The sequence below is a fragment of the Amaranthus tricolor genome, chromosome 5 (genome assembly GCF_026212465.1).
Source record: "Amaranthus tricolor cultivar Red isolate AtriRed21 chromosome 5, ASM2621246v1, whole genome shotgun sequence".
Classification (NCBI taxonomy): Eukaryota; Viridiplantae; Streptophyta; class Magnoliopsida; order Caryophyllales; family Amaranthaceae; genus Amaranthus; species Amaranthus tricolor.
Genome location: NC_080051.1, coordinates 16,962,792 through 16,982,307, shown reverse-complemented (window position 1 = coordinate 16,982,307; position 19,516 = coordinate 16,962,792). Strand labels below are relative to the sequence as shown.

Sequence of the window (19,516 nt, the reverse complement as noted above, 5' to 3'; positions counted from 1 at the left end):
CCATTTGGCCTTTTCATAAGTAGAAATTAATCACTTTAATGTCAGAGTTGATCACTCCTAGGCCAAAACTAAAATTTTTTATTTTAATTGATCTATTAAAGATTTACTTTAAGTTGAAATTAATCATTTTAATAACAGAATTGATACATATAAGGTCGTAACAAAATATTTAAATTTTTGAAATTGGGTCAGCCCGTTACCATCTGTAGGCGGTGTATTATGAGATTTTGTGATTACCAAAAGAGAGATAGATAAATCTAAACTCATATGTCAATCATAATTTTCTATGTTTAACCAAACAAGAAAAGATAATTTTTAGGAATTTGACAAAAGAAATAACTTCGAAGAAAAAAAATTTCTCCTTGGAGTTTACCTTCTATGTCTAACAAACAATTTTGTTAAATTCCTAGAAAATCAACAAATCCTTAAACTATAAAAAAAAACGTATAAGAGTATATAACTTTTCATTTTTCCATAATGAACAACCTGAATACACGGACACGTCTCTAGACTGGCGTGTCCCGTGTCGGACACGGACACACGAAAATTCGTGTCCGACACGCCAAATGAAGTGTCCAATATTTTAATATTTTTTGGACACGCGGATACGGCAAGGACACGGCAAGCAGTCAAGGACACGTTTTATTAAAAAAAATAATAATAAAATAAAATAATTTTCTTTTTTCCTCTTCTTTCTCTGCCAGTCTGCCACCACATGTGATCGCCGCTAGCATCGCCGCCTTCTCCTTCGATATGTGCGCCACAACCACTACTGACATCCTCACCTTCTCTGTTGATGGATGTCATATGGATGATGTGTGATGATCAAACTTAAATTTACCTATTTATTTGGTTTTTTTTGATTTGGTTTGTATGACTATTTTTAAATACTCATGTTGTTTATTTATACTTATTTGTATTTTATGTGAGTTTTATGTTTTTAAAGTGTTTATTTTCATATATCAAATGAAAGATTGTAAAATTATCTTTAATTTGATATATTTATTATATTACCATTTTCGTGTTCCCGTGTCTACCATTTTTATGTTGGCGTTTTCCCGTACCCGTGTCGTGTCCGTGTCTAGAGGTGTTCATTCGGGTCATCGGGTCGATTTCGGACGGGTGTAATTCGGCTCGGTTGGTTTTCGAATCGGTAAATTTTCGGTTGTATACAACAACGGGTCATACTCGGGTCAGATCGGTTGGTTATGGGTCGGTTTAACAACGGTTGTTCGCATTATCGGGTTCAAACCGGTTCGTTATCGGTTGAAATTCGGGTCGCGTGTCAATCGAGCTCGGGTTGTCATCGGTCTTACATTAGTTCGGTTTTTTCGGGCACAAATCGGGTTCGAGCTTTATTTTTCGAGTAGTTATCGGTTACGGACAACTATCGATCGGGTCAATATCGAAATAAGTTAATAATGTATGCTCATTTTATGGCAGATCAATTTATTTCAATTAGTTTATATATATATATATATATATATATATATATATATATATATATATATATATATATATATATATATATATATATTTATATATATATATAAGACTATTATTTAATAATGCATCATGTTGCTAATTTTGATAATTGATTAAATATTAAAACTCGATAATCGAAACTCGATTTGTTGGAATGAATAAGAATAATCTAAACTATCTCATAGGCTATTAGAATATACATTACTCTATTACACTAATAATCGATTGTTTTTCTAAGTTTGATAATTGAAACTTATTATATATAATAAAGTGAATTAGATTAATCAAGTAATCATAACCATTTTATATGATATTATGTATTTATACTTATTAGTGACCTTGAATACTTTAAAATAATAAATCTATTACACTAATAGTTGATCGTATTTAATTTAAAACTTAATAATGTTCGGAACTAGACCTATTGGAGTGAATGAAACTAATACAAACTATCTTATAGAGTTATAGTTACAGTTACAGTTACAGATTATCATTGACAGTTAATTCAATGCTATTACTTATTAGTTATTACTTAATACTGATATTGAATACTCTAAAGTAATTTATAGGCTATTAATAATCGATCGTAATTCACTTGTCGTAATTCGATCTATTAAAGACTTGTAGTAAATGAAACTAGTACTCCACCTTTTTTGTTACTTTGAATTAAATAGCCTAAATTATGAAATTTTACCAAATTCAATAATAAAAATATTTAATATTTGATATAAAATATTTATATTACTCAAATAAATTATTTTAGATTAAGATAACTAATTGTCCAATTTGATGAATATATTACTCAATTGATACATTACTTGCACAAAATGTTATTGGTTATTTGGATAGCACACGGATAAGGTGTTTTAGCCGTTGGATTATAATGCTAATATCAGATCAGCGGTCAACAACGTGCCACGTCACCGTCATTTGATAAAAAAGGATTTTGGTTCCTTTCTTCATCCTGTAACAGCAACATTCCCAAATCCCGCTCCAATAAACCCTAATTCAACTCTCTCTTCTTCTTTCTCTCACTGAAACCGGCGGCCCTCTTACAATCCCATTTGTTCTCCTCCAATCCGGCCGGTAGAACACGTTCATCTCCGGCAGACATTTTTGGTGAACCTCCATCATCAGGTTCAATAGATTCAGAAGCTAGTAATCATGAATCCGCAAGTCCAGAAACTCAACTTTCATCCTCTCCTCAAGAATCTGAACAATTATGTAAATTAACACACATCGGTAAACAAGGCGAGGCACAGATGGTGGATGTCTCTCTAAAGGAATCCACCAAGAGAACTGCCATTGCTAGCTGCAAAGTGTTATTGGGAAAGACGGTGTTTGATTTGGTCTCAGCAAATCAGTTAGCCAAGGGAGATGTTCTTGGTGTGGCAAAAATTGCAGGATTAATTGGGGCAAAGCAGACAAGCAACCTCATCCCTCTTTGCCATAACATTAACCTGTCACTTTTTGTGGTGCTTTTATAGAAAGTTTGGTCTTTCAATTTGTTGTTGTGCGCCTTCTTTCACCTCCTAATCAAGGTCATCATTGAGAAAATATTGAACAAAGAATAAATCGAGTTACTGGAGAATATTGTCTTTCTTAGTTCAACTTTTTACAATTATGTTTATCTTTTCTTATAGTACTTCTCTGTTGTTTGGTGGAAAATTTTGATGTAAATGTTAGGACAATCGTACAACAAGGCTAAATTGATGCAGAGGTATCCCATTTTAAGTTTTTGCTACATAGTTTTGTATTAATTTGTTTTTCTGAAGTTCGTAGCAGTGGCGCACCAGACAGTATCATTGGTATGAGAGACTTGATTGTAAGATTGTAACTGCTGATGTTTACCTTCAATATGAGAAAAGGTGAGATGCTCCCGCAATGCTTGGCGGTCCATTGGGGCTAAGGATGTTGAGACTACAGAAAATGTTCAGCTACGTAAGCTTTACAATGTTTCTCCACCCATCCACACGTTGTTTGAGCTAAGGCGCGATCCTTGTTTTCTTTGATTGTATCAGGAGATGTCGTTATGCCAACGCTAATTGTCATATATACTCTTTATTTACATTAAATTTCTTTGGGATTTAGTGATGGTTTCTGCACACCTTTTTCCGTCCAGCGGATCTCCACACCTAATACATGCAGCTTGCTTATACCTTCTTGCTTCTTCAAGTTCTCCCGTAGTACCACCATTTGCGCACACACTAGCTTCTACCAAGCTTTCTGTCATCTCTGCTCTTTTGATCTCCTCTCTCGAATTAATAATTTGCCTCTAAATTAATGACTTAACTCTAGCCACTTACCCTCATAACCTATTATTAGAAGTTGGATGAACTCACGAGATTATTAATTAATATGCTTGTATATTTGTATGATTAATGTGTTTTGCATCTTCAATAAGAAAATATCAAAGCAAATATAGAAGTTGAAGATTTGATAACCACATTTTACTAACTTCTTGTAAGAACAAGTCTTCAAAAAAGTGGAGTTTTGTTAGTAAAAATGGAAGATAATTATTTTAAATAAATGTTATAAAATATAATTTTTTTCGAGATGAATTGATTCTCTCTTCTCCTTAATTGTAGGGATTATCTATATGATACTCTGATTTGAGAAAAAAAAGGTTTAAACTAACAAAACTTAGCTTTTCGCAAATTCTCCATTAAGACGGTATCGACAGTTTTAAATTGAGCTAAATAGCTCAACTAAATATTAATCAAAACATTTACTTTTGTACTTCAAATTCTCACTTTAAGTTGTTTAATATTTAATACGTCATTTTGTAAGTTAAAATTAACATTTTGGATATTCAAACACCCATTTCGTTGTTCAAAAAACCATATGTTACATTCAAAAAACTTGATATTTGTACATGTTAATTTGGTGGATGTATAAGTGATGGATGTAAATTTTTGGGGTTAAAAACTTAATATTTATATATTTATATTTGGTGGATGTATAATTAGAAAACTGAAATTGGACCTAATTTGCTAAAATTAGGTGAAAAATTGATTCGGATTTATAACAGTTCGATTAACAATCGGTTCGGGTTGGTATCAGTTCGGGTTAAAAACAGTTCGATTAATAATCGATTCGGGTTAAAAACAATTCAATCTTAATCGGTTTTAGTCAGGTTGCATTCGGTTACGTGCATAATTCGGGTCGGATTTGACTCGGGTCGATCACTGTTCAGTTCGGGTAACATCGGTTAAGGTTTATATGTCGGTTATAAAATTCGATTGCAGTTCGAGTTCGATTTTGCCCTTTTCGGTTATCAAACGTTTCGAGTGAAGTATCGGTTCGGTAAACCTAAAAAACTTACATTTTATTCGGGTCAGATAATTTCCGATTCCGGGTCGGATTTTCGGGTCGGGTTTGTTTTGAACAGCTCTATCCGTGTCCGTGTCCGTTTTAGTGCAACCTAAATTACTGTTTGTCTTTTTGCTTTCCCTAGCTCATTTCACACTTCTTCACTTTATTCCTTCTTTGCTTTCCTCCCTCATCACTTTTCTCCCTCAGTGCATTGTGATTTTAAAGCTTGTGTACGATCTACAAATCTAGGTTTAAGATGGGTCAAAAACGAAAATGTAGGTATCAACAAATGTGGATTTTTGTAAATTACAGTTGGATCTACAATTTAGGTTTTTATGTAAATTTTGGGTTTGTACATTACAGATTTCGAAAATCAGTACTACATGAAGAAAATGTTGGTAATTTTTTTCCCCTACTTGAATCTAATATTTTGATAGTTGTTAATATATTTGGTTTGTCATTTGTGGGTTATTGTTTCTTTGATTAATTTTTGGAATGAGTTTCTAAGGGTCTCTCTTGACTCTAGGTTTTGAAATATGATTCTTTGTCAGTTGTAATGTCGAGGTTTCTTCATCCAAACATGTTTATTTTCGCTGCTTGCCAAGAGATTTGCTGCAGAGAAGATCAATCTCCTGGTAATTTTTTCCTCATTTTTCATTCTATTTTGTTTTTCTTAATTTTTGTGTGTGGAATTTAATTTTTGTGGCTCCTTTTGTTATATGAGTAAGATTCAACATAAGAGAGGCTATAATTTTATTAATCAAACATATATAATAAAGTTACATAAACTTAGTAGGTTACAAAACATATGACAAGTTCAAACATTTGCTTAACATACACCAAATGTGAACTTCATCATCTGGAATTACCATATATCGAACATAGTAACAAGAAGATTTTGTATGTGAACTTGATATTAATTCTAAGCGAGATGGTCTTTTCTAAAACATCATTTCCTTCCTACTACGGTGCTCGGAAATATAAACCGCAAATATGTTCTAAGATATAAAGAATTACACTAAATTCCTAGCACAAGGAACTTAGAAAGACACGAGAAAACTTAAGTGGAAGAAGAAACGGAAATTTACAATCGAGGATTGCAAGTTCTCTATGTAAAGTACTTAGGGATGGTCATGGGTCCAAGACCCTGTTGGACCCGCCCCTTTTTTAAGGGTATGGGTCTTATTTTTTTAGACCTATCGGATCCAGGGTCGGATCTGGATCCAGAAGATATTTGACGGGTCCGGGTCTGCACTTTGAGACCCGGAGCCGGTCCCAGACCCTAGACCCGCCCCTCTGACCCAGACTCGGACCCTATACAATTAAATATTTTTTTTACTTTTTAGTAATTATTTTGTATTTGAATTTTATGCACTCGAACAAGCGTTTGTAATACGATAATAAGTTGCTTACAAAAATACAAAAAAGACTCGAAAAAGGTTCAATTTTGACAATCAAAGAGACTTTGTTTAAGACCCATTAAGGACCCATCAAGGACCCTAGACCCGTCAGATCCGAAGAGTCTGGGTCTGGGTCTGAAAATTTTAGATCCTTAGGGTCCGGATCTGGGTCTGGATCTATAAAAATAAAAGGGTCCGGATCCAGGTCTGGCCAGACCCGCCCCATGGCCACCCCGAAAAGTACTAGAGAAGAAAAGAAAAATCAGAAATCGCATGTATATTCCATGTACATTTCATGTAAGAAATAACTTACACATGCCTTCTATATTTATAGAAAAGCATACAACCATTCATGAAGTAATATGTCACTTCATGAACCGCAACATCGATTCACAAATCAATGTCGATATTAAACCAATTCATCCCAATAATTCAGTTAATATAACCATATTAACCGTAGGTAGTTATTGCATAACTAACAAAACCGAATAAAACGAACATTCCGCGACCTGAGCAATTTCCAAAACAGAAACTTTGTCTTGAAATCTCCCGATCCGCGAGTCTTTTCGCGATTCGCAAAAATACTTTTGCACAAAACAACCATTTTGCAATATTGGGACATTTAACTTAATTAATAAATTAATCTATTTATTTGATTTAATGAACTATCAGAAATGATGACTATTATACGCTCTAAATGACAAGAGCTCATCTACTGATGTTAGGCCTGAGATACCTGCTCTGCTGATAGCCTGATGCAGTGTTGTGATCTTAGGTGTAGTAGGTCATGTCAATGCTGCTGTTTTTTAATTAGAGTGTTAAAATGATTTGTCTAATGTTGCTAATGTCAGTTCATGTTGGTTGGGCTCATAAATTTATAATTAATAGTTTTAAAATCGACATATACTTCATAATATTTCTTTGATCATTTTCAGATGGTCGGTTGAATCTGACAAAAGACAAGGAAATTCATCTTGGTGGGTGCTTTTTAATTACTATTGGGGTTACAATTTCCCGATTCTTATTTGTCGCCACCCTTTTCATTTTATCGCCACCCCCTCCTAATGAAATTACGAATTTGCCCATAATCTTTAAAATTTACAAATTTGCCATTGAGTTAATAACTTTTCATTTTCATTTTTTTTAATTATTTTTAATTATTTTTATTTATATTATTATTGTTATTATTATTATCATAGTTATTATTATTATTATTATTATTATTATTATTATTATTATTACGGTTATTATTATTATTATAACGGTTATTATTATTACGGTTAATAATAATAATAATAATAATAATAATAAAATTAATAATAAAAATAATAATAATAAAAAAAATTAAAAAAAAAAATACCAGTCGCACAAAGCAGTCGCACGTTTTGTGCGACTGGTATTTTTTTTTTAATTTTTATTATTATTATTATTATTATTATTATTATTATTACGGTTATTATTATTACGGTTATTATTATTATTATAACGGTTATTATTATTATTATAACGGTTATTATTATTACGGTTATTAATAATAATAATAATAATAATAATAATAAATTAAAAAAAAAATACCAGTCGCACAAAACAGTCGCACGTTTTGTGCGACTTGTATTTTTTTAAATTTTTTTTTTATTATTATTAATTTTATTATTATTATTATTATTGTGGTAGTTATTATTATTATTATTAAATTATTCTTTTTGTTTTAATTATTATTGTTATAACTGATGTAAGAAAGAAAGCGTAAAATTTTATTACTAGAGGAAACCCAGAATACAAATATTGCTAGATTATAGAAATTAGGAGTTTATAAATTACTCAAATACATAAAACCTTAGCAAAAACAAATTTTTTTGGGATGATGCAAACTAATGCCCAAGACTCCTTTTATAAGGAGAAGAATAACAAGCCTTTGTTATTCTTCCGATGTGGGATAATGATAAACATTAATCTTCCAATGTGGGATAATGAAAAACATTAATCTTTCAATGTGGGATAATGACAAACATCAATCTTCCAATGTGGGATTCAAGACATAACCTTACATTGGAAGATTGATGTTTGTCATTATCTCACATTGGAAGATTAATGTTTTTCATTATCCCATATTGGAAGATTAATGTTTATCATTATCCCACATCGGAAGAATAACAAAGGCTTGTTATTCTTCTCCTTATAAAAGGAGTCTTGGGCATTTGTTTTGCATCATCCCAAAAAAATCTGTTTTAGCTAAGGTTTTATGTATTGGAGTAATTTATAAACTCTTATTTTCTATAATCTAGCCAATATTTGTATTTTGGGTTTCCTCTAGTAATAAAATTTTTCTCTCCTCTACCTGTGGACTTAGTCAACACATTGTCGGTGAACCACGTAAATTCTGTGTGTTTTGTGTTTGTCAATTTTTACGCTTTCCTTCTTACATCAGTTATAACAATAATAATTAAAACAAAAATAATAATTTAATAATAATAATAATAACAACAACAATATTAATATTAATAATAATAATAATAAAATTAATAATAATAACCGTAATAATAATAATAATAATAAAATTAATAATAATAAAAAAAATAATAAAAAAATAAATTACCAGTCGCATAAAATGTGCGACTGCTTTGTGCGACTGTCAGTCGCACGTTTTGTGCGACTGGTATTTTTTTTTTTTTTATTATTTTTATTATTAATTTTATTATTATTATTATTATTATTATTATTATTATTAACCGTAATAATAATAACCGTTATAATAATAATAATAACCGTAATAATAATAATAATAATAATAATAATAATAATAATAATAATAACTATGATAATAATAATAACAATAATAATATAAATAAAAATAATTAAAAATAATTAAAAAAAATGAAAATGAAAAGTTATTAACTCAATGGCAAATTTGTAAATTTTTAAAGATCAGGGGCAAATTTGTAATTTCATTAGGAGGGGTGGCGATAAAATGAAAAGGGTGGCGACAAATAATAATGCCCTACAATTTTTCTCTTTGTGGTCAGTTTTGTGCTTCTATTCCTAATATTAAGGAAAAGTGAGTGGATTTTAAATAGCAAGTAAAATAGCTACGGTTACTTTTCTAAAAATAGATAAGGTAGTTTTTTCATAATTAAACTCATATTGCAAGTCTATTTATGTGGAGAAAAATAAGGAGAAGTTTTCTCCATTTTAGAAAAGGTACGGTTGTTTTTTTAAAAAAATATTTTTCCAATTAACTTATTAAATTATTAATGCAACTAATTAATTTTAACCAATACATCAACTAAAAATCAGAAAAATATATTCTACAGAATTTTCGGCTAACGTTGATTTTTAAAGACTTCAGTCTTGGGAATAGAGCACTGTCTCCATCAACAAGTATCGTCAGATCAGCAAACTTGGGAACAGTAGACCTCCTGTTTACATTCGACATCCTAAGCGATCTTTTTTATCTAACTTCCTTGGATATATTTGACATATACACAGTTCATGGACCAAGTCTTAGGCACTATCAACGATCTTTATCAAGATCGGATATTGACCTGCACACAATCTCTAAAATACAGTTGTTTATATTAAGTGTAGTCATCATCAAAACCTAAGAGAATCAACATATCTTAGTGATGTCTGCTGAGACAAACTGAACATAAAATTTAGTTCTGCTTACACAATTAATGATTGAACAAGTTATTCTTTTGAATGATATCAGCAGCATTGAGCTCTCTATTTTACTTATTTCTCTTATCATGCCTATATTTTGCATGCAGGGAAGCAAGGGAATTGAGAGATATAATGATCATGATCTCTGATTTGTAAAAAGAAGTTGAAGGTGTAATCACTTACGTGAAAAGTATCTGGTTATAAAATGAGAGGAAGATCCGATGAAGTACAAAATAAGCGCTAGTTCACTGCTTTAGTGAGTATAGCACCTGTCCACGGTTTTCTGTATGTTTACAAGGGATCTATTTTCAGTTACAGAAGTAGAACAACAGCTTTAGAGTATGGAAGCATTATGAAATTGATGGAAGTTGGATTTGTCATTGATGGAACATTATGAAATTGTCTGTACTTTTAATTTCTTGTTTTTGTCTGACTTGAAACCGTCTGGTATTAGAATTTAGATAGGGTGATCAGTAAATATATATATATATATATATATATATATATATATATATATATATATATATATATATATATATATATATATATATATATATATATATATATATATATATATATATATATATAAACAAATAAAAAATACTCAAAATGCTTGATGCAAGATGTTCTATGAGCACATTTTATATTAATTCCTATTGTCTGTTGTATTTTAGCGTGTTGAATACTTATTGGTACTATTAGCAAGTGTTTCAGCTTTTAATTTCGATTTTATTAAGCTGTTGCAATTAAAATATTTACTTGTTTTACACACCTTCAATACTTGAATCCGCCACACTTTTGCAACATGTTGACATTTTAATATTTTCATTCATATTATTAACAATAAAATTGTATAAAATATCATTATTAAATTCGATAGTATAACTTGAAAAATCGCATGCTACGCATGCGGCCCCACTACTAGTAATATAAATACGTGAAACATGTTACCATTTAATTCAAGATAAAGTTATCATTTTAACGTGAAAAATATCAATAGCACCACAATTTTCCAACGAGGCACCTTATGTAGATGGATTTTCTCTTCATTCTTAATGATTATGACCAAATTTTGTAAGGTAAATAAAAACTTTTTATGATAAATCAAATTTATGCTTATGTCAAATTTTTGTGATTCCCTTCACATCTTATATTATAAATCAAATTTTATGTTTCATTTTATGCTTCCTAATTTTTTGATCTTTGCATTTATAAGATACTAACATATGTACCGTACAATCAAGATACGAATATATTAATCTTTTGATTTATATAAATTAAAGAAAAAATTCCTTCTAAAAGGCCAACCTTTAGCTCGTTTATAAATAAAGAGTCTACATAGTGTTTATTCTACACATGGTCAACCTTTTGCCTATTTTTGCAAGGAAAGGATTAAATGACTTGTAACCTGTTGTAAAGGTTACATTGACTTATTTAACTTTTTAAAACTTAATAACACACATTAAAAAAAAAGAAAAAGAATAAAATGGCAACCCAAAACCACTCCCTCACCCAACACCACCACCCAACCCAGCACCACCCACCTCAATCAAAACCTCTGCAACCACCGCGTCACCAATGGCAATCCCACAACCACCACATCCAAACCCAAATCAAATTACAATTGGACATCCTTTGCTTTTCAATAGGGATGGTCATGGGGTGGGTCTGGAGCGGTATCAGCCAGATTCTGACTCGGACCCTTTTATTTTTTATAAGTTCAGACTCGGATCTGAACTTAAGAGTCCAAAATTTTCAGACCCTCCGGATCTGATGGGTTAGAATCCTTAATGGGTCCTTAATAAATCCAAAAAATTCTCTTTGATTTGTCAAAATTAAAACTTTTATAACTCAATCAAATTGTAAAAAAAAAATATAAAAAAAAAACTCAAATTGCAACTGCATTCAACCCTTTAAAAAATTTGAATCCATTTTAACATGTAGCAAAACATAAATACTCATAATATAATTCTTCTAATTGTCGGCAGAAATTCATTTATTTTCGAATCCAATGTCAGTTCTATAATTCAATTATCTTAATTTTTGTAATCTCGTTGATTTTTGCTTAGTGTTCTAAAATTAAATTAATTTTCAATACCAAGTAGTGGTCATTTATCAGATTACGTTAATGGGTGAAGATAATTCTGGGATATTATACGAGAATAATCAACTTAGAAAACAAATAATCAGCTTAAAGAAACACAAATAAACAACATAATTAGGAAGAAATGGGGGCAGACAATTTAATAATTATGCCGGTTCGAGTCTAGAGGTCGGGTCTGGGTCCAAGTCCAGACTTGGACCCGGACTCAGACCCATTAACTATTTTTTAGATCTAGATCCGGCCCAAATTCGATGGGTCTCAAAAAAAAGACCCAAACCCTTAAAAAAGAAACGGGTCTAATAGGATTCTGGACCCATGACCATCCCTACTTTTCAATACATTTCATGAAGACTTGTTAAATTCAAGATTAATCACTTCAAGACTTAGAGCAGGTTAAGGACTAAACTTAAAGTCATATCCACATTCCATGAAGGTTTAAATTACATCCCAAAATGAAATATTTGGAAGTTCGTATGATGATATCCCAAATTACATGTCTTAGTAGTTCGTATGATATCCCAAAGCGGGTAGTTTTAGACAAATATTTGAAGTGCACACATTGTTCAGTCGAAAGAAGGTTGTATTTGCAATGCCCACAGGCGCAGATGCATTTAAGATGTTTCCCTCTGATGATTTTCCATCCTCTATAAAAAAAATTAAAAAACAGATTAGATAGTTTGAACAGTTAACCTGATATCATTGCTATTGCTATCCATTCCAAAAAATGAAACAAAAAATAAAAAGAGAAACAAGATCGCAAATTATTAGAAATGAAGATAGAAATCACTATAAATGCATTCTTGTCTAATTTTTGGTTATCCATAGTGTTTTACCAATCCCCATGTCATCACCATTCTAGGGTTTTCAATATAAAAAAATAAAAAGAGAAAATTGATGATGAAACTTGATTACTTGATTGAAGATCTAAAGAAAAAGATAGGAAACCCAATTGATTTACCCCCATGAATTTGAGGATGACGATGATGATGAAGAAGATTGAGATGAGGAGATTGAAATTGAGAGTAGAAAAGAGATGAAGATGAAGAAGGTGATAAATAATGGTGTGAAAAAGACAGAGACCAAGGAAAATGGCTTTTTGTGTTTTATTTTTGTTTATTTTTTTGATTTTTTCAATAAAAATTAAATCATCCAATCAGAACATGACACTTGTCCTTTTAATGAAATGAAATGAAGTAACCGAGTACTCTAGGTGCTCATGACCTAATAACCCTTTCCTTGCAAAATAGGCAAAAGGTTGGCACTGTGTTGAATAAACGTTATGTTAGTCCTTTATCTGTAGACGAGTCAAATGTTGACCTTTTAAAAGCAATTTTTCCTAAATTAAATTGAAAATTTTAAAAAAGTATGAACATGTTATATCATCAAACCAACATATTTAGGCAATATAGTAATGTCTAAATCCTTTTTGTTGAATACTTACATTAGAAACCTTTAACAATATGAGTTTGTATATCTAATCCATGCACAAAACTTTAGTTTTCAATCACTAATTTTTGTTTAAGTACACGTGTAATACACAGATAAGTTAGTTTTATTAAAGCAGAAATATTAAATAATAAATAGTTACTAACTAAACACATAATAAAATATGCATTTAAACTTTCCATATAAAATTCATTTTGATGAAAATTAACTCAATTTAATATTCAGTTATGTAAAAAATGTGTATTAAAATATTTTATGTCGTAGTTGCCTAATCAAGTTCCGAAAATAGTATGTGTAAGATTTTTTCTAATTGATATTGTTGAATGGGATATTTGTTTCTTTCACCTTAATTTTATCAAACAAAAATCCAAAATAATAGTTGTTTTGAGATAAACAGCACATCGCAAGAGCTTCATTTAGACTGAAACAAATAAAAAGAAAGGTAGTAAGCAAGCAGGATTTTCATGTATTTCATCGAGCTAAAGTAAAGCAAGAGCAAAAAGCCACTTGATAATATATATACTTGGAATCAAAATGTTAATCTCATTTTAAAATTAAATTATATATAAAATTATGTGTAATACGTTAAAATGTTAATACTTTATATTTTTTATATTATATTATGTATCAATCATTGATTTTATTTTATCTTTCTTAATAAAAATCTCAATATAAAAATATTAATACACCACACATCTATCTCAATACAAAATCACTGTAGAATTTTCCAACATTTTTATAATATTGTATGATTCAGATTGTCATTTTGATTACTTAATTTACTATTGTTGTATTATACTATTATATATAATCAAATATATGAACGTGTGATCATCTTTATATTTTTATATTTCTCTCAAAAGTTGGAGTCAATTAAGTCAAAATATTTATATACATAATTGTTATGAATGGTAGCGTGTGACTTGAGTGCACATTAAAGGATTGAATTCATGAGTGTGACTCTTGGATGGTGGTAACTAAATGGGTGTAATTATGTGTGGAGTATTCATGAAGAATTATGGGTGTTAATTAGAGGTGTTCATTCGGTTGATCGGGTCGGTTTCGGACGGGTGTTATTCGGTTCGGTTGCATTTCGGATCGGTTATTTTTCGGCTGTGTGTTACAACGGGTCACACTCGGGTCGAGTCGGTTAGTCACGGTTCGGTTAGAGATCGGTTATTCAAGCTATCGGGTTAGCATCAGTTCGGTGTCGGTTGAAGTTCGTGTCGAGTGTCAATCCGTCTCGGGTTGTCATCGATTACTAATTGGTTCGGTTTTTATCGGGTACAGATCGGGTTCGAGCTTTATTTTTCGAGTAGTTATCGGTTACGGATAACTATTGATCGGGTCAATATCGAAATAAGTTAATAGTCAGGTTTTTAATTGATAAATGCTCATTTACTTACAAAAAATAATTACCGATTGTTTTATCAGATATAGCAGATAGGGGTGTCAAACAGGTCGGGTTGGGTCATTTTTAGGTTCGGATCATATATAAATGGGTCAATAAACCCTTAACCTGAACCTGACCCATTTAATTAATGAGTCAAAAATTGAAACCCCGACCTGATCTGTAGCAAATCGGATCAATCTGCTAATGACCCATTTAACCTACTTTTTTTTAGGTCATTAAATTCATATATTTCAGGTCATTTGACCCATTTAACCTTAATTAAAGACTTCCTCCAAAAATAAACGTATGCCACTTAATGCAGCGAGCACACGGTATTCTTTAGTAAAAGGTGAAAGAATAGTTCGCTTTGTGCTCACGGCGTGGCTGCGTAAGTTGGTATGAGATCTGTGGAAGTGATTTAGAGGATTTTTCTTTTATTAGTATCTTTCATAGCCGATGTGGGACAACTTCCTTTGTTATTGAAAGTCATCTTCAGCTGACAAATCCCTTAGCCGATGTGGGACAACTTCCTTTCTTATTGAAAGTCATCTTCAGCTGACAAATTCTCAATACATGGTAATTGGTATTATCTTAGTTTTACGAAGTATTTGGCAAATGTTGATCCGTCTTAAATTTAATAAATGGGTTAAACAGGTTTTTTTCGGGTTTAAATATTCAACCTGAACCTAACCCATTTAATAAACATATCAGGTCGGGTTGATCCATTTAATTAATTGGGTCAAAAATCTAAACCCAAACCCGCTAATTTCGAGTCGGTTTCAGATCAGGTTAGCAGGTCGGGTCAGCTTTTGCCAGCCCTAATAGGCAGATCAATTTATTTCAATTAGTTTATATATATATATATATATATATATATATATATATATATATATATATATATATATATATATATATATATATATATATATATATATATATATATATATATATATATATATATATATATATATATATATATATATATATATATATATATATATTCTGTATGCAATCTCTTCTGTATAGAACTTGTGTTATTCCTTTTTCCGTATTATTAGAAAACTGAAATTGGACTTAATTTGCTAAATTTAGGTGAAAATTTGATTCGGATTTATAACAGTTCGATTTACAATCGGTTCGGGTTTGTATCAGTTCGGGTTAAAAACAGTTCGATTAATAATCGATCGGGTTTGTATCAGTTCGGGTTAGAAACAGTTCGATCTTAATCGGTTTTAGTCAGGTTACATTCGGTTACGTGCATAATTCGGGTCGGATTTGACTCGGGTCGATCACTGTTCAATTCGGGTAACATCGATTAAGGTTTATATGTCGGTTATAAAATTCGGTTGCAGTTCGAGTTCGATTTTGCCCTTTTCGGTTATCAAACGGTTCGAGTGAAGTATCGGTTCGGGTAATTGCGGTTCGGTAAACCTAAAAAACTTACATTTTTTCGGGTCGAATAATTTTCGATTTCGGGTCGGATTTTCGGGTCGGGTTTGTTTTGAACAACTTTAGTGTTTATGAAGATTAATAAAGAAAATGAAAGGGTTTGATTTATTGTATGCTCGATCAAAATCTGACAGAGGAAGCAGTAAGGTCGCTCGACCTACCCGCTCGACCGAGCGAGTCATTTTGGTAGGTCGAGCGGTCAGACAGAATGCCCCAGTTTTGGCTGATACTCGCTCGACCGAGCCGCTCTGTAACACCCCGATATTTTTTTTTCCGATATATTAAATGATTTGCTAGTAATATTATTATTATTATTATTATTATTATTATTATTATTCTTTTTAGAAGAATATATTTCTTTTTATTATTTATTTTTTTAGTAAGTTAGATCATGAGACTTCAACTGTTAAGGCAATTAAAACCATTTTTAGTCCAAACCTTTTTTCCTAACCTATCTTTAATTTCAAAAAAAAAGGGGAATTTGAATCATTTGGCCGGCCATATGGGGAATTAAGGGGGATTTGTAACTTAAGCAAGATATATTAAAAGATTAAGGAATTATTGCCTTCCATAAGTATTGCCTTAATTTTCCTTAATTGCCTTATTTCCTTAATCTCTTAATTTTCGTTACATCTTTTCATTTCAAGCCATTGCAAGTAAGAAAACACTCCCAAAACCCTCACGCCTAATCCTCCATTGATTCATCAATTTTGGTGTTTTATTCTTGAGCAATTGTGAGTAATTCTTAATCTAGTTTTTATTTTTAAGTTTAATTTAAATTTCTATGATTTTTATGTGTGTTATTTTATAGTTATGATTTGTTCATGATTTAAAAATTCATGTGTGAAAGTATGATGTATTTTCTATCTAAATTAATGTATGTTTTTTTTTAGGGTTTTGGATATGTTTACATATGTGTGAAGAAATTTTTTGATGGATGATTGAAAATATATATATATATAAATGAATGTTCATAGAAAAAAAAAATGTATGTGGTGTTAGGAATTTATTTATTTATTTTTATTGATTAGTAGAAGGAATTTATAATGTTGGTAGAAAAAAAAATATACATGTAAATATGTGATGTGTATGTGTGTATACAATTGTGTAAAAAGAATTATATTGAAAAAAAAAAATAATAATAATAATAATTCATTAAAATTTATTTTTATGTAAATTTTGTTGTTTAGATTTAATAGGACATAAAGCATTGATATTTATATTTTTGTGATAAAAAAAATGGAATGACAAAATCCCGTAGGTTTTGAAAATGGTGAAAAAAATGTGTTTTTGGAACATTTTTGCCTTTGAAATTAAGTTAAAAATACTTATACTATGTTACAAATTATGAAAATTGGTACCCGGGGGTTTTGACGCCTTCCGGAAGCAACGGTGAATTCGGATTTTCAGTTTGACAGTTTTAAGTTGAGTTTCTGGACAGATTGTATAGGCTGTCCGGTTTTGTGTAGATACCATGTTATAGTATGTGATAGATGTTCATGTTGTGTGTAGTATTCTAGGTATGGATGTGATTGTATATGTGTGTTGATGATTTGAGGAAAATGTGTATGTGTGCTTATTTTCCGAATACGATTGAACCTTGTAGGAAGTCGATTCGTGACCGGGAATTGATTAAGACGCTTGTGAGTTGGTTATCTTGCTTAAGGTATGTACACGCAGCGTGGTTCGCATTAGTCCGATGTATCATATAATAATGGTATACAAAAGTAAAGTATGGATATATAGTACGAATAATGTTATCTTTCGAATCAATAATTTTTATACATTGTTTTGATAAGCAGAGGTAGTATGACCTCACTAACTTTAAAGTGGACGTAGTATGACGTCAATTGGTGGAAATGAATTACTCGCGGTTTATGAGGGCATTATGAGCCACCGCGGGGGTATGCATACTTAACCATAGGCACCGAAGTAAGGCGAGTGTCTATGGTAGAGACTTGCTTAGGGGTTAGCTCCCCCTAATGTATTGTCTCACTTATGGAGATTGGAGTGTACCGGCAGTATGGCTGGATAGTACAGCAGTATGGCTGACTAACCTTTACATGAAAATAATTATTCTTAATGAGCATGAATGAAGCGTACGGTTCTGTGAATCGTCAGTTATTAAATTAAAACTTTCTCTTGTGTTATTATTTTATTTGGTATGCGACGATTGCTGACGTGTACTTTTGGTCTTAACGACCCTGCGATGATGTTGTTTCCTATCTGGGCAATGACTAGCAGTAAGTTAAGTTGCAGGTCTGGGGAGTGAGGATTGACCCTTGAAGAAATAAATCATTAGAATTTTCTAGTTAAGTTTGAAGAACATTTGGTTTTTATGAGGCGATTTTCGTTCTCAAGTTGTAATAAGTAGATTTAACTTTTCGTTCTTATCTGCTGCTAAGAATTTCTTATTATCTAGTAGTTCTTAATAACGCTAATAGAACTCGATCCGCACATTTTCCTTAACTTCAAAACCATTTTAAACTGTTTTCTAACATCCCGGTTTGACTCGGATTATAGTAGCCTCGTTTTTAAAAGGTCATCTTCTCTTTCCGTACGACCCGAGTTATTCCGAGATGTTACACGCTCGACCGAGCGAGCTCTCTGATCCGGTCGAGCGGATTCTCTGATATGCATGGGATGCTTGTTTTCAACCTTTCAAATCCTTAGAGTTATTTCATAGTATTCATTACTCAATATTAACTATGTATTCAAGTGAGCTATTCATCTTCATGTACCTAGTACTATAAATAGGGCTCTCATACTCACACATCAAATACATCAAACACAACCCCTAAGCCAAACACATAGCCATTTTGTTTGTTATCTCTTTCTCAATTGTAATTCTTCATTAAGAAGTGTTGTTTGTATTCTTTTGATATAATATAAACAGAAACTACACACCACGGAGGACGTAGCCATCATTGGGTGAACCTCCTTAAATCTTTGTGTCCTTTTTAGTTACATTGTCAAACTTTGTCTTGTTCGTTGTTGTTTGTTCTTAGCATCGTAACAATATTGGCACACATTTCAATTGGTATCAGAGCCAAGTTGTTTTTACGGTGTTTTAAGAAATTATTATTTGAGAATCATGACTACAATGAAGCTCGACATTGAGAAGTTTGATAGAAATGTAAATTTTGGCTTATGGCAAGTCAAAATGAGAGCCATTTTGATCCAAAATGGTGTGCATAAGGCCATTGATGGTGTAGATAAGATGCCGGAAGGAATGTCCGCATCGAGATGGGAAGAGATAGACAC

General features: G+C 31.3%; 1 protein-coding gene and 1 non-coding gene across 5 annotated transcripts; one reads left to right on the top strand and one right to left on the bottom strand.

Moving 5' to 3' along the window:
- The first annotated feature begins 4,951 nt into the window (after positions 1-4,951).
- Positions 4,952-10,326, top strand: LOC130814286 (uncharacterized). Of its 4 annotated transcripts, none has more exons than XM_057680390.1 (4): positions 4,952-5,198; positions 5,352-5,435; positions 7,136-7,177; positions 9,968-10,326. In XM_057680390.1, the coding sequence occupies exons 1-4, from the start codon at positions 5,057-5,059 to the stop codon at positions 9,982-9,984; spliced, it is 285 nt and encodes a 94-aa protein (XP_057536373.1). In that variant the 5' UTR covers positions 4,952-5,056; the 3' UTR covers positions 9,985-10,326. The 4 variants fall into 4 exon arrangements, with proteins under 4 accessions (XP_057536373.1, XP_057536372.1, XP_057536374.1 ...); XM_057680389.1 differs by having other exon boundaries at positions 4,960-5,194; positions 5,327-5,435; XM_057680391.1 differs by lacking the exon at positions 7,136-7,177 and having other exon boundaries at positions 4,960-5,194; positions 5,327-5,435.
- A 4,747-nt stretch (positions 10,327-15,073) lies between these two features.
- LOC130814364 (U5 spliceosomal RNA) lies at positions 15,074-15,189 on the bottom strand. The gene has a single exon (XR_009042391.1). It is a non-coding gene; the product is annotated as a U5 spliceosomal RNA (small nuclear RNA).
- Positions 15,190-19,516: the final 4,327 nt, after the last annotated feature.

What these genes read in the sequence shown, in the direction of transcription:
- LOC130814286 (XM_057680389.1), top strand. Translation starts at nt 5,057, where the DNA reads ATGGGTCAAAAACGAAAATGTAGGTATCAACAAATGTGGATTTTTGTA. An exon ending in CAGTACTACATGAAGAAAAT is followed by an intron (nt 5,195 to 5,326) that starts GTTGGTAATTTT and finishes TCTTGACTCTAG; the next exon opens with GTTTTGAAATATGATTCTTT. An exon ending in CAGAGAAGATCAATCTCCTG is followed by an intron (nt 5,436 to 7,135) that starts GTAATTTTTTCC and finishes GATCATTTTCAG; the next exon opens with ATGGTCGGTTGAATCTGACA.